We start from the raw sequence: 16,090 nt of genomic DNA on the forward strand, positions 1-16,090 counted from the left end.
TATGTGTTCCGCTCACTGTAATGCTGCGAGAATGGAATGATAATGGGATTTAGAGGTAATTTCAAGGGCAATAGAAGCAGGGTGAACATGTTACAAAAAATACATTCCCGTCCGCCCCAGAGAGTCCGAGATCTTATTTAACCTGACTGCAGCGCCTACTGCCGTCGTCAAAGACATAACATGACATTAATATTTCAAATTATTTTGATTTCAGGACGAAGTAACTTGCCAAAGGCGACTGCAGTGTCCTGAAGATACTGTTCGGATGTTTCACTCACGTCAATGCAAACTTCTGTGATTCTTATGAACTGCAACCGCCTTACCATTTTCAAATAAATTATGAATGTTTATATAATGAAAGAAAAAGATATTGGAGGAAACTGCACAATAAGCAGTTTCATAAATTACGCTCTTCACCAATTATTATTAGGGTTATAAATTCAAGGAAAATGAGATCGACGTGGCATATAGCATGATTAAAATGCGTATAAAATTTTTATCACGAAACCTGAAGGGAACCATTACTTAGAATGTCTGGGCGTTGATGAGAAGAAAAGTTAAATTGGTTCATAAATACGTATATATAGACTTGCAGTCTACATCAAATAACATCCCACGTACTTGTTAAAACCCAGGATTAATTTCTCTACCGCTCTTATGCCAATGCCATGTCAACAATATTTAGAAACCCACAGATATCCAGAAAACTAGCAGAAGGCCCAAAAAACTACAGACCTACCTCCAAGTTCCTTCACATAAAAAATTTTTTTACTACCGCATGAAGTCTATGACGTGACTCACTTCTATTCAGGGCCAGAATCGGAAAAGAACGTTTTTGCTTTGAATGCATTTAATTTTTTTATGTTTTGGAACGAATTCTCATAGTGAGCCACTGAAGAGTCAGGTAAAATAAATCTTAAGACGTAAAACAATGTTTTTGCTTCCACTTTGTATACATTGGGAATTAAGGCTGAAAGAGTGAAGGACGGGCTTCAAGTTACAGTCGGAAACAAACATGGCTCAAACGAAATAAGGCAATAAAATAATTTAGGTCTCCAGAAGATATATGGCAGTAAGATAAAGAAACCTACCACTATTTGTCAGAGAGTAGAATTCGTTATGAATGAAAGGGAAATAGCTAGTTAAAGAGCTGTTTCTTTTTTCAATAAACGCCACTAGAGTGTACGTGAGTAGTTCACTTGGTTGGAATGTGGCGACTGCAAGGGTCACCTTGCCTGAAGAATGACCCTTACCTATTCTCCGCCCATTCATCCAATCAGTTCGAAAACTGAAACGATCCTGAGGAAAAAAAGAAAGAATCGGGACCCTAGACGAAAAACTAGGCAGGAAGGAGTCCACAAATCAGACAGCAGAGATTGGTACGCAGAACACGCACATGCGTAACGTATACTAAAAACGAACCTAACCTGAGTTTCGGTGAGTGAAAGTAATGGAACGGTTACAAGGAGTAAGTAAAGTAAAGTTTGTCCCACTATACGCCATGTAGGCTTTTGGGGTGAGTGGAGGTGTAGCTCCTCTCTTCCTTGACCTCGGTACTAGATGGGGTGAGTGGTCGGCATCACGCCCCGGCCGGCTTTACCCCCGGCAAAGGACCCCGGTGCCCATTGTAGAGGAGGCTGGGTGGGCCCCAGAGCCGGTCCGTCGGGGATCGAACCCCGGTCGTCCAGCCCGTAGCTAGTCACTATACTGACTGAGCTATCCCGGCTCATGGAGTAAGTAAAAGGAAAATGAAAAGTGCACACGTAAGCTCTAAACGCTTTGTGTGCTATTCCACTTCTCCCCTGGATGTTAATTTTTATTTTTCTCTCACAAATCGATGCTTGGCACAAACAATTATCTGGTCAGACACTACACTAGCGATGGACAGTTATAATTTCTTTTGCTTGAGGGCCGAACAGACCTAAGTATAAGGAAGTGACAGCGGGCAGAAATCTTGCGATAAAAATCACACAGATAACAAATGTTAAACAGCTAACAATTATTCGTGCTGACGAACAAATTTCATACCAACTCCAGCTTCAGAAGCTAATTGTACGCTCAGCTAGTCTCAAATTAACCTCCTTTTATGCAATCCGAAAGTTAGTTATAGTGTTCACAAAAGCTGGATGTGAATCGCTAACAAACAGAAGAATCCAATCCACACACTCCAACCCAGTTTCACTAAGATTCGTTTTAATATTACTCTGCCATCTACGTTGAGTCTTCTGATTTGTATCTTCCCATTAGGTTTTTCAATCAAAACCGTCATTTTTATACTCCCCGCCGTGAGAACGTGAAATCCTACAGAGAATTTTGCTTAGAAACAGAGTTGTGTAAGTATTCTTTTCCAGTGTCACGTAATTTACCTTTTCCTCCATTTGTGTAATTATTTTTTCACCCAAAGGTACAGACAACACAAGCCTGTTCCGACCTCACACACTAATTCATCTGATAAGAGGTCTGCCTCGATCTCGGCTCATGGTTAATATTGCAGAATCTCTTCGGTTTTACTTTCATGTGTTATTCTATCCAAAAAGTTTGCCCACTTTTCTCTGTTTTTATCTTCTTCATTTTGTATTGATTGCGTTTTCAGGCCTCTCTATATAAATTACAATCCAAAGAGAATAAGGCAGATTACCCTTGCTCAGAATTTGTGGTTTCGTTTAGTTTCTTTTTTCCCGCCACAACATGTCTTTCCTTGAAGAAGACCGTGGACGCTTCCTTCCAAATTCCTACTCACGCCTACTCACCATTCATGATTACACCTCATTCCACGTAGTTTTAACTCCGCAGTTTTATCTGAGTCCTTAGATAATTTTTCAAGAATCATTCAAGTTATCCTTGTTGGAATGGAGGAGTGGAGGTAAAACTCGAAACATTCCTCCCCGCCATCGTGGTATTCAAACAAGAAGGCGTCGAGTGATGGCATGTTGCACCGAGAGAGAGCGACACACACGTCCATGGTGTTGAAAAGGCATTCTCCTTGGACATGAACAAACCCACTGCTCGGAATCTTGGTAATGTATTTGTCAAAACAAAAGAGAAGGTCGCTAAAACCAAACACACACTTTAAACATTAGTTTCACACAAACACACACATGCGAGAGCGCGCACACCAACACAATATTTTATTCTGAAGACTACTACAGAAAAAAGGCACAACGGTAAGAAGTGGGATTTCAGGTTCTCACGGCTGTGAGTTCTACGATGGCTGTCTTCTGGGTTGCAGCGCCTTGTATTCTGGTAGAAGTTTACCGATGTTTCAGAGGTCCTTGCTGCCTCCATCATCAAGGCTATGAGTAAATAAGACTAATTGAAGCTGATTCGTTTAACTCTCACCACTTGAAAATCCCTTCTACCGAAGAACTAACAGTCACACACCTTCAGAATAGACGGAGCTTAGGGGTCACCTTTAGGATATGGCAGCTATACTTCCGAGGAAGTAACCCGGGATCCCACGGGACATAAAACTGGATGGGTTCCAGATCAGCCTAAACATGGTAAGTAAAGCGTCCCGCTACATGCCTATGCAGGCACTTGGGGGGAGTGTAGGTATAGCTCCTCTCTTGCTTGACCTCGGCACCAGATGGGGGTGAGTGGTCAGCATCACGCCCCGGCAGTGCTTTACCCCCGGGAAAGGATCCCGGCACTAATTGGACAGGAGGCTGGGTGGGCCCCAGAGCCGGTCTGGACGCAGAAGCTAGAGGAAAAATCCTCTGCCACATCGGGGATCGAACCCCGATCGCCCAGCCCGTAGCTAGTCTCTAGTAGCTATCCCGGCAAAGGAAAATGTCTGTACGCTTTACAGGAATCCAAGGACCTGAATATTTGCAAGTACTGTTAAAAATATTAAGACTTAGTTTACGGATCAACGTTGTTTGTGATTCATGAAGATACTCTGTCGTCAGCCAGCAGTCATAGCGCGATCTTTTGCAAACCTACTCTGTACCTGTATCGACCACGAAGCAAATGCTGCTGTGGAAACAGAGATACAGTTGTCTAGCTGCGAGGTTAAGTTCAGTTTCCTGGCCTATCGCCTCGTCTGCTTGACTGACCTGTTACAATATCCTAGGACGCTGCTTTAAGCATTACATTACAGGAAAACCCTTTCCTCAGGTCAGAGATAGGCCGACCATAGTATGTCGTGGCGGCACCATTATGGCTTAAAAGCAGGGGAAAAAAGTTACCTGACATTTTTCACATTTTAATTCTTGTCTCGTATGTAACTCGTCAGGTTGTCCCTTGTTTTCAATGATTATAGTATTTTCAGTTCAACATAAACCGTTTTATAATAAATGCCAATATAGTCCGGTGTGCTGTAACGCCTTGAGGACTTGCAGACTTCTTTTCATTACATAGGTTCTGCCAACTTTTCAATTTATTTTAGGTTTATTATGGTGGATTATTTCTGTTATTGTTTTACAGATACACAACTCTATTAATACTAGTTTGTAGAAATAAGACATGAAGGCCAACAGCTTCTTACGCGAGACTTGATGTCAGGGCCGTTGAAATGTGGGTTATGGTATTCTGGGTTGTGGCGCTGCGTAGTGATGATGGAGGTTATTAACAAATCAGAGGAACGTGTTGCCTACATATTTAGGGTAGAAGTGAATAAGATGTTAAAAATGGAGGCGGTACGTCCTTTCAAAACCCCTGGATCTCTCAATCAGTTCCTTTTTTCTGTACGGATTTCTCACTGCGACTGAATCTGTATTACACATCCCATAACATCACAAACATAAGAAACTTTACGCTTCAGCGGTTGGTAGTTCGAAGTCGTATTTGGAAGGTCTCGAGTACGAATCTCGTTCAGGAGAGCGGGTGTCATGTCTGAGAACACGACCATTTAATGCAACATTTTACAATTTATCGCTCACACAATTATTCGACACAGTTGAAAAAATGGTGCAACATGACCGGAGAATCAATATATAGTCCTTTATTCATATATGCACGACGTACATACATGTGCATGTGTTCCTACTGGCAAAAGTAGATATAAAAGTATCGGCATCTTTTAAAAGTTCCAGACATGCATTCCCTTTGATGTGCCATATTCAGTCCTAAGGATGGACTCTGTATGTTCCTCCGAAACGATGGTATACTACGTTCCAGCGTTTTTGGCCGCTGAACTTTTGTGAGTTGGAAACTTAGACCGAATCAGTTACCAGAAGTTTGCTGGAATGGATGGCAGCAGGCCGCTTACAGTTCACTCCAAATAAAATATCACCACCTTACGTAACACAGGAAAGTCGATTTTACTACACTACACATCACTCGAAAATTAACACTGCAGAGAGTATTAGATAATTTTATCATCTTCATAACTCTTCCGTCTTCTTCCAGTTTTTCTATTCCTCTCAGACCATCGCTTTCTGACATCACCTGATTCATCACTACTGCTGCTGCTGTTCATTCAATTATCTTTAATTACAATACGTTCAATAGAGTCTTCGATTATGCCTTCTTGCTCTTAATTAATTTATTCTAGTTTTTCCACATGCTGACAATCATTATCCCATTCCTCATGCCCAATTTCTTCGAATCTCTGGCTACACAGATGCTCGAAATCCGTAATTTTAGATGTTGTCTTCTTGCTTGGAACCCATTGTCTTAAATCTGCCCAAATAAGTTCAATGGGGTTTAAATTGGTATGGTACGGCGGAAGTCTCACTACAGTACACTCTTTGTCTGCTAAAATTTGATCATTCACATATTTTTCGTACTTTGATTTATTTAATTTGATTAAATCGTACAGTTGAGCTTTCAACACGTTGTCACAAAATGGGATGTTCATTTCCAATAGCCAGGCTTTCATTTCGTCCTTTTTGATTAAGACGTCGGTGGTTTGTCTGTCTGAGAGTTGTGATACGAGGCATCATCAATGGCCAGAAAGGAGATTGCAACGAACAGGTGTCATGTTGTTAGCACAGCTCAGTCACAAGACAACAATATCAGGCTTCCACACTGCTGTACTGACCGACGTAAACTCCTTCCTTCCTTCATTGAGTGGTCCGCATATTGGGCACTCCCTACAAGGTCAGCGGCCATAATCGGTGGATCCAGTTCTATATACCAAACTGACTACAACATAATTCTTGATTTTACTGCTTCTTGTCCAAGTTTCACACCGGTTTCTTGAAAGGAATTACTTCGTAATGAATCACCAAACTGGAAGACCAGCTGAAGAATAATGCTGATATGTTTTATTCCTGAAGTCGTAACTCATGCCTAGAGTGGTACTTCATTAACAAGACGTTCATGTTTTCACGAGATTCGGCCCTCTTTAAAGTGGTCCATATTTCACATTTAAATAGTAAATTATGTCCATTCATGTCGTCTCGTGTCCTACAGAGTTTCTCCTCGTTACGTGCTTGTGAAGACATATAAACGCGTTACGACGGTATCAAATGTTATCAAAGATTCTAACTCACACCTAACTCGTGAACTGTGATAGTTAAATGTAGCTTTTCGGGCTGCAACATACTTGAGACCAGAGAAAGATGGTTTTGTCTGTCTGTGTGCTAAGCACCTCACCATGAAGACAAGCTGAGCGAGAGGGGATACCGGCCAGAGGGTGGAGGTGGTGATAGAGAATCGAACTCCTGTTATCCAGCCTGTAGCCATCACTTAATTGGTCGATACATCAGACTAAACGCTAAGAATCTGGCACTGGAAAATGCGATAAAAGATGGATAGCATTTTCCTTTACCACGAAACTGAACTACGTGCCTACGCCCTGCGGTTGACAATGATGAGTTTTCAGGAAACAAGGTATGAAGATGGGAGGCGCATGATCTGGCTCAGGATCACATCCAACGGCGAAAAACATTCAATTATAAATCGTACATCAGTAAATCAGCAAGGGCGATATGATATTTCACATATTCCTACAGTTCGCGCTGGTCCATGACAGGTGATACAGAATCATGATGCAGGTTTAGTTGAACTACTGTGCTTTGATAGGCTGACAAGAACGACAACGTTGTTAACATACCTTCCACTGGAATTATCTTGCCTGGGAACAAGACAGAAAAGAACATCTCACTTAACGAATTCCACTGCGTTACCAATTTAAATGACTTGTTATAATTCTCCCCACGGGGTCATCTAAATGGAAAGTAATCTTAGTACTTTTCCTTCCACATGAGAACGGAAAGGTACACTGCCTGTGAAATGTGGGAAGGAGGAAGACAGAGGATGTCTGAGAACAGGGGTTTGAGACGAATATCAGAACAGAGGCCAAGACCAAGGTTCTTTCTTTGAAGGAAGCATCCCGATAGAACGGGGGATGAGGATTCAAGAAGGGCAAGAACCATTTTGAAATAAAATATGATTTCTTCCAACAACTGTACACAGGTTTTTCTGCAAACTAAGACTTGACAAATCGGTAAAACAGAACTAGTGATAACCTTTGCACGAAGATTTAAAAATAACATTATATGTTTTAGGCGTTATAGTCAACACAGGTGCCTGGCCTTTTGTGGAAAATTATTATGTCAAAACTTCGAAAATTCTTTGACATTTGTTAGGAATCCTTGGACGCTCGTCGGCAAATTGCAGTACCTCTACCTACTCAGGACAGCTCAAACCGAAGACATGGCCACACTTTATGTGTAGAATCGAAGTCGAACACACAGTCTAACTGTTCTAGCTTCAAAGAACGCCTTACTGAGCGCGGCTACCGCAATAAAAATTATATCACAATAATATCGTACTTTTGATCACTTTCGACTTCGTATTGCTGGTTAGTAACTTTATCATCATCCGGATAAAACCTGATCTTTTTCGTTTATTCAGTTTTCCTTTATTGTAATTCCAAAACTCACTCACTTCATACTTTGCGTTTTGTGTAATTCTTTTTAAATTACTTTTCAAATATCTTGTTAAATTAAAAAAGCAAATTTCGGAACAATTCTAAAAAAATTATTCAATGCTAACGGGAGTGTTTACATACTTCACATCTTTCGCTACAATTCTTGTTTATTCTGCATTCTTGAGCTCACATGTAACGTATTCAATTTAAATGTGGGAATTAAATTCGCATAACAAAGTATGTAACTAAATAATTACATTAATACAAACAAGAAGCTAAAATTATGGCGTAAGAGCCCTCTGAGAGCCAAAGCCGACTAGCTTGACTGCTGGCCTCACGTTCACATGCCTAAGCAGAGGTGAACGATCATCCAACCAGATATAGGGAGACGTGTGGTCAGCACGACGAACCCCCAGCCATTGCTAGCTTTTTCCTGACCGGATTACGCTACCCATTGTAGCTCCCCAATTTCCTCACGATGCTGGGTTGGCACCGGTCCCATACACTGGTCGAAAATCTCATGAGAAAATTTCTTCTCTCCCGAGACTCGAACCAGCGCGCTTTCCGTATCGCCGGTCCGAAGCATGATGCCTCAGACCGCGCGGCTACGGCGCGGGACGTACAAACAAGAAGCTACAATTTTTTTTATAAAATTCGTTACAAATGGAAGAACACTTTCTGGTCAACGAAGGGGTGTGGGGATTTCAGTAGATCAGAAAGGAGCACGAGACGCTAATCTAAGAGGAATTAATTATTACGGGAAATTAAAAACTGCCGCAGTGTACAGCTGCGATCTTCTTCACCAAATACTGTTCAAAGGGGACAAGATGAGGGTACTCAGACAGTCTTTGAGGCAAAGCAATAAAAGTATTATTGCAAAACGTGAGGGGCAGAGACCACCCGTGACAACTCGCAAAAATGGAAACAAAAAACATTAAAACAAACCGTAAATATATAGGTTGTCAAGCTATAGGTCGGGTTAAACTGGCTTAGGTAAGGACTAAGAGCGAGCTTACGTTCTCACTGTGATAAGTCTTCATATTCGACACGAACCGAGGATGTAATTATCAGTTGCACACCTGAAGGTGACCGCCGTGTAGTCTGGTACAAATCGACCGATGTTTTGTAGATGCTTATTGCCCTGAATACTTGAAGGGAATCCACTGATGGAAGACCAGCTTTAAGCAAGGCATATGTTTCGTTTCTCCAGGAGATACTAGTAGAGTCACCGAATAATCAGCACAATACTTCGAAATCCTGAGACGCATCACGCTTTTAATACTCCTCAATAATTAGAATTAACAAATGTCTTCAGTGCAAACGCACTTATACTCGTCTAGTTGGAGGGCAGCTGGGTCATATTACATGGGAGCCAGTCAAGGGCACTGCTCAGTCCAGACAACCCACCCTCTTGTTAAGGTGGAGGGAAGGGTTGAGGTATAAAACCAGGTACACGCTGCGGTGATTGCGTCAGAAACCATTGGAGATTCTCCCACACCAGTGGACACTATGGCACCCACTAATCACACCAGGGACGTGGTAAGTACACACGACACAAGGTACGCCATTATTGTTTCAATGTGACTTCATCAATGTTTGGAAATTATGGCCAAAGTGCAATTTTCGTGTGATATTTATATAATCAGATCATAAATCGTCATATGGTTTACTTTAACAAACGCAAGTCCTGTAAATTTCCAGTGAAATTTATGGAAACGATGACACATGTTTCTGTGCTTGCGAAATTTGAAGCAGGAGCTGTAAAAGAAAACTTAAAGGACGTCTTATATATTAGTATTAGTAACAGGGAGGAGGATTTACGTCCTCGGAAAGAGTCTTAACAGATTAGAGTCCTCTCGTTATTAGAGGCGACAGAAATGATTATGCACTTTACATAGTTTATCATCATATTATTTCTGTCCGATAATAATATAACATATCAATAATGTGGTATAGTTAGATGCTAATGTTGGAATACTGCAATATCTCTCGCTTCGTTGTTTGTCCATTAAGGTTGAAAATATGCATTTCTACGGTTCCATAACACAATGTGCACAGCAAAGAATAACAGCTGAGTCGTGAAAATGCCCAATGACAGAATTCGACAAAATTAGGTATACCGGTACACTAATTATTACTAGAGTAACCTGGTTTTAATGCAGAATAATGCATCCTAAATCCAGCTCTATAAAATCCCCATAAACGACTAGTATTAAGAAAAGAATTGTGCATAGCTTTAATAAAAAATTTATGAGCTACAGCATTTCAAATGTGGCGAGAATGTAACAAAATACAAGGAAGAATTTCTGACTTTAATGCCCCAGGCAATCTGTAGCCCTTTTGTAACAATAGATTTACATTTGGAATAAATGGACATCAAGACTAATGAGAATCTTCAATGAGAATTGTTGAGTGAAATATTTTGGTCTTCATATTCAAACAATGAACTTAAACAAAAAAAGACTATCAGTTTTATAATAAATCACAATGAATGAAAATAACGTGGCAAAGTGTGGATCTACTGTAACAGAATGCTCATGTATTACAAATGGTCTCTCTGCGATTCTGCGTAACTTACGTATCTTGACAGGATTTGAGGTTTTTACGGCGGTGAGACCGAAGTTAGCTAAACTAATAACAAAGAACTTAGTTTCACAGTATTATTAAGGTATATTTTGTACTAGCTGAGTAAGCTACCATATGGTGATGACTACACAATATTCTGTTTAATCTGCAGTTGCTGTGGGGATGCATGTTCACATGTCTGACTCTTGGACAAGGATTCTTCCTGCCCAGCTTTTCCAGCAGCTACCCGAAGAAATCGTACGTATTAGACTTGAAGTTTGTTATTACGTAATATATCAAAACTTTATAGATTTACCTATAACTGGTACTGTAACGCCACACAGTGCATGTGCGAATTCAATTTGCAGTGTTCGGTGGTGTCCTTCACTGACCTTAACAAACGCAGCGCCAAAGATGGCTGTCTTTTGGGTTATAGCGTCGTAAATAATTCAGTAATGGAAGCAGATGAAATTAAATTCTACTCAAGATATGAAATATTTTTGAGTATTTTATGTTTTTGTTGTATACAGATTTTGAGGAGCCTAGATATTATGCTATTTGGTTAACTCAAAATATGTGTACGAAATGAATTTATTATTTATTTAGTGTCCTGTCTGACGACAGGTCCATATGAACAGGATCCTTCCTTCCTTCTCTCGGACTGGGACCTGTTCATATACGTTCTTGGCAGATGATCCAGAAGTGGTTTGCCATTGCCTTCTTCTGTGTGTGAATGGAGTAATTGTTGGGATGCCACGGAGAAACCGGGGAAGCCCCCGGAGGAAAACTTTGTGTTGTCCAGACCACGGCCTTGCCCAACATAAGTTATAAATTCGGGCACCGCCGGGAATCGAACCCGAGACCCCAGGATTACTAGGCCAGCGTTCTAACCGCTAGACGACCGTGGCTATACGAAATGAATTATAAAGTTTAAAAATGAATGCCTCAAATATATTACAAAACGCTTTCGTTAGGCAACTAAATCTGCTCTCCAGTAAGATGAGGATGTCGATTACACTTTCCAAAGTCGTCAAAATGGTTTTTGTCACATGAGAAGAAGAAGTATGAAATTAGGTTAATGGGTTTTTGTTTTGTTGGAGGATTAAGTGGAGGCATAAAATGCTTTCCATTTTTCTTGGAGATCCTGTCACAGATTTTACGAAGCACTTCCCCCCCCCCCCCCCAAACAGGTAGTTGTGTGGCGATGAAACATCGGAATCCCAAACTCGTGACTCTCGTGAAGTTCAACTCAATGGAGCTTCACACGTTCTGGTAAAAAGTAACAAGGGAGTGGGAACAAATTTACTAAACATTTGTGAGTATTAATTCAAACGATAGGAACCAAACTTGTGGCTCTTCCATCAGAATGGTTAGTTTTGAAGCATAAGTATTAATTATAGAAGACGTGAAATTTAAATATATAAAAGTTGTTATATTCCAAAAGATATTAATTAACTGATTTATTTGAATCGTAACATTTCCGGTCTTATATCTGGTGATTTATGTTCAAAACATAATTTTAAGTAATAAACTTTCCTAAAACTAACTCGGTCCACTGTCAGGATGGCATTGGCTATCATCCGACATGATGGTTGATGGCAGTGTTATGAACACCCTCAAGTCTCAGGACAAGGCATTGGTGTTAACAGTTTTGTCACCGTTGTTATTTAAGTAGACTAACTGGGAACGAACGGTTTGGGACAGAATACTAATTCTTCTGTAAAGTGACCCGTGTTCTAGGGAGGTGGCAGCGGTGCAGTGGCCCGCAGTTCGGGACAGCGTCTACTACGGCCAGCACTACCACGGAGGCACGGCCGTGCCAGTTGCCGTGCCGTATCCAGTGGCGGTCCCAGCACCTGCACCACCTGCTCAGGTATTAAGCAGCTATTAAACGACGATGTATCAACTGCACGTGATTCAAAGGTTGAGAAGATGCTGTTTTGAGTGAATAATCGAATGCCTTCGTCTTTTTATTCCCACCCCTCGGTTTTCGCGGATGGTGTTCAATGTAAAACATCAGCTTTTGGGAATGATACGAGTTACTTTCAAGGATCAACTGTTCTAACCACGTGATCAACAACTTGTACTGTTCTCCAAGTATATTACGATGATCAAGCCAAGGAGAACGAAATTGTTGGGGTATGTAACACGCATTGAGAAATCAGAAATGCGTTCATATTTCTGGTCGGGAGAGCCCAAAGGCAGAAGACCACGCAGAAGACCTAAGAGTATACGTGTGGATAATATTAAAATTGATCTTAGGGAAATAGTGGGAATGTATGGACTGAATTCACCTGGCTCGTTTTTGTTAGCACAGTGGTAAAACTTCGGATTCCATAGAAAACAGAACATTTGTTAAACAGCTGTGCGACTATCAGCTCTTAATAGAGCACAGCACAGACAATCTCAGCAAATATAACCATCTACCCAGCCAAAATTGGATCAGTTACCGCTCAAATAATGCCGAGTTAACCTGCTTCACCTCAGCCATTCAACCAGGGAGTTAGTTAGAATACAGGCATAAGAACAATATTCTGATGCCTCTCTCGCACGATTAATAACTGAATTGCACATTTATATCTCACATTAAAACTGAATCTGTCATAAAACAAATGTAATAACATTGTCTTACATAACACATAGTATAATTTCATTTTAATTTTTGACAGTCTTAAAGTTGCAGAAAAAGGACAGTTCAGGGACTTTAATCGTCACAGCTTCAAGGCACATAAACTGGATTACATTATTAATGAATTAACTTCATAGAAAAGAGTCCTTGAGAAACTGACAGTCGCTCAGACATCCAGAATTTCTATCTTAATTGCGTCATGTTTGTGTTATATCAATGCATATATTTATTTTTCCAGTCTATACACAAAACTTGTTTTAAAATAATGTTGTTTAAATTTTTTTATAACATTTACAATATAAATTGCATTATGTTATATTTTATGGCAGTTTATCGTCTGTGGATATCAGACGTCCGATACATCACAATACAACCTGATAATGAACATCAAAATGCATACTCCAATTCAAGATGAAGACTGAAAATTAAAAATCAATAAACGCAATGCACATATATGTACAATAGTTTTTAAAAATGTATGAATTGATAAGCCTGAAGATGATGTGGTAAACATCGAAACATGTCGTCAAAATCAAAAGCGCTGTGATAGATGTAATATTATACGACACAGAAAAGCGCCATAAAATATAACATAATGCAATCTATATTGTAAATGTTATAAAAAAATTTAAACAACATTATTTTAAAACAAGTTTTGTGTATAGACTGGAAAAATAAATATATGTATCCAGAATTTCCCACGTTTGTGTGGAAGATGTTACCATGAGCCTGCCACCGTTCCCTAGTTGTTGAACGAAGGCTTTAAAAAGCCTTCAGGACTGATTTCTTTTTCCTGTTGCCAGGTTGCACTTCAGGCCGCTCCCCCTACCGCCTCGGGGTCGTCAGGAAGCCTACAGGCTACTTACCACAACACGCAGCTGGTACCTTGCCTGTGCTCAGTTCCTAAGGATGACCTGGATGATTCCACTTCCGTCGTGGTTCAAAGCAGTCAACAAATTTCGAACTAAAAAGCTCTTTCTTGGTTGTATTAATTTAACATAGAAATAACATGTACCAAAAAACCAGCATTTTTTAACACGTATTTTGTCAAATAATTTTACGCAGGCTGAACCAGATTTCAACGTTTTGTTTAAAGTGGTATTATTATTCACAAGAACGTTGGAAAGATTAAGTTGAAGACAAGTTTCCTATCGACTGTGTGTTACAAACAAAAAGGATGTAGATTATAGGACGCACTTGCTACTCGGCAAGTTTCCTGCACAGGAGGTGCCAATTACTAAGAAGTGTTCTTCCCAGTAACAAAGAAACTATTAATAACCCGCGCCAGCAAATTCCATTATAGTACACACAGATATGCTTTCCGAATTTCCTCTGTTGTGAATTTTAATAATCATTCGCTTACAACTTTTGTGAATGAAAATAAGTACAGGCACACACGACATCTGTTATTTGTTCATTTTAATTGCGTTGCTCAAAGAAGAAATAAAATGACTATTAACATTGGAAAAAAAATGAAACTTTGTGGTACCTGACATACATCATTGTCTTAGCGTCAATTAGTGTGAATTACGAAGTGTGTAAATTTCGAAATGAAGCATTTGTGGCACATTTTAAAGCAACATAATTCTTCGTTTGTACTGCGATAAGTCACCAAAACATTTTTTTAAAAAAGTTAGGCTGTGGGTGAGGAATCTTAGCTGGGACATCTCAGTTAAGAAATACGAGGGCTCCCATCTTAACCGCGATGATGATAAACAATTTCGACCTCTTTGGAACCTAATGGGGCAGGACTTATTTTTGTTAAGGTGTACAATTCGAACAGAGCGAACGGATAAGAATCTGAAATGTGCCGGAAAGGACTACACTGCTTTTTCCTGAAGTATAGGGATGGCGTAGCTTGTCACTGTCTGGTGTCATATTAATTAATTCACAAGTTACTAGGTGATGCAGCCGCCGTCCTCGTAGCCCTGATGAACTTATATCTGTCACTGCAAACATTTACACAGATCTTGGACCCTTGGCGTAGGCGTGGTTGCTTTGAGAGCGGCACAACAGGCATTCATTTGTTTATGACTGTTTATGACATCATAAGTGAAAATAACTGATAAGAAAAAGGTACACCCCCAAAATGCAACATTTTGTAAGATTTGGGGTTTTCACAGCGGTGGGTATGAAGATTTCTGTCTTCTGGGTTGTTGCGCCGTGTAGTATGGTAGACGTTTACCAACGTTTCGGAGGCCATTCTTCGCCCTGATGACGGAGGCAGAATGACCTCCGAAACGTCGGTAAACGTCTACCATACTACACGGCGCAACAACCCAGAAGACAGAAATCTTCATGCAACATTTTGTTTCTTTGTGGCTGTTTCTCTTTGGTAAAGTAAAGTAAAGCTGTCCCACTATACGCCATGTAGGCGCTTGGGGGGGAGTGGAGGTATAACTCCTACTCATTCTCAACCTCGGCACTAGATGGGGGTGAGTGGTCAGCATCACGCCCCGGCCGGCTTTACCCCCGGAAAAAGGACCCCGGTACCCATTGGATAGGAGACTGGGTGGGCCCCTGAGCCGGTCTGGACACAGAGGCTAGAGGAAAAATCCTCTGCCCCCGTCGGGGATCGAATCCCGGTTGTCCAGCCGGTAGCTAGTCACTATACTGACTGAGCTATCCAGGCTCATGTTTTTCTTTGGCAAGAACGGAAATAATATCTTATTCACAGCGAGGTTCAAATAAACGCTTAACAAAAACTCGAATCTAGTAATAGGATTTACGTTATGACTTTCACCAGCAGTGGTCATCAATATTAGAAGTGAATCGGTGACGGGCTGCTAGAAGCAATGCTAAAACTTGTACGAGGTCAACACTCAAAAAGTTGATCTGGTGCAGGGAATGTTTACATCAACTAGGCCTAAGAGAGAAAAAGTATGTTAGTATCAGCGTCAGATCTGTCTGTCAGTCAACCAAACACACTTATAACTCTCAGAACTGTGTCAAAATCAGATAAGAAATCTGTTTAGAAGTTAGAATCGACACAGATAATGGCTGAATTCTGCGAGACGCATTTCGTGTTTCATTTCCCCTTAATATAATCTGCTGCACGAACGCGTAACTCTATTAGA

At 40.5% G+C, this 16,090-nt stretch overlaps 2 protein-coding genes across 4 annotated transcripts in view; one reads left to right on the forward strand and one right to left on the reverse strand.

Moving 5' to 3' along the window:
• The window catches only part of LOC110827709 (protein bric-a-brac 1), a 456,379-nt gene that overhangs the window by 270,384 nt on the left and 169,905 nt on the right, over positions 1 to 16,090 (reverse strand). The window lies entirely within an intron of this gene.
• On the forward strand, positions 9,259 to 14,585 carry LOC110827714 (uncharacterized). Of its 2 annotated transcripts, none has more exons than XM_022059626.2 (4): positions 9,259 to 9,358; positions 10,557 to 10,642; positions 12,110 to 12,257; positions 13,817 to 14,585. In XM_022059626.2, the coding sequence occupies exons 1-4, from the start codon at positions 9,329 to 9,331 to the stop codon at positions 13,979 to 13,981; spliced, it is 429 nt and encodes a 142-aa protein (XP_021915318.2). In that variant the 5' UTR covers positions 9,259 to 9,328; the 3' UTR covers positions 13,982 to 14,585. The 2 variants fall into 2 exon arrangements, with proteins under 2 accessions (XP_021915318.2, XP_021915319.2); XM_022059627.2 differs by having other exon boundaries at positions 12,125 to 12,257; positions 13,817 to 14,583.

Source organism: Zootermopsis nevadensis, unplaced genomic scaffold, assembly GCF_977971745.1.
Source record: "Zootermopsis nevadensis isolate Lab colony 2312 unplaced genomic scaffold, Znev_1.0 Znev_ptg000020l, whole genome shotgun sequence".
In the NCBI taxonomy this organism is placed as follows: domain Eukaryota; kingdom Metazoa; phylum Arthropoda; class Insecta; order Blattodea; family Termopsidae; genus Zootermopsis; species Zootermopsis nevadensis.

Excerpts from the sequence above, each read along its gene's own strand:
- LOC110827714 (XM_022059626.2), top strand. The coding sequence starts at position 9,329 with ATGGCACCCACTAATCACACCAGGGACGTG. Across the intron at positions 9,359-10,556 it reads CTAATCACACCAGGGACGTG|TTGCTGTGGGGATGCATGTT; the intron begins GTAAGTACACAC and ends TTTAATCTGCAG. Across the intron at positions 12,258-13,816 it reads CACCTGCACCACCTGCTCAG|GTTGCACTTCAGGCCGCTCC; the intron begins GTATTAAGCAGC and ends TCCTGTTGCCAG.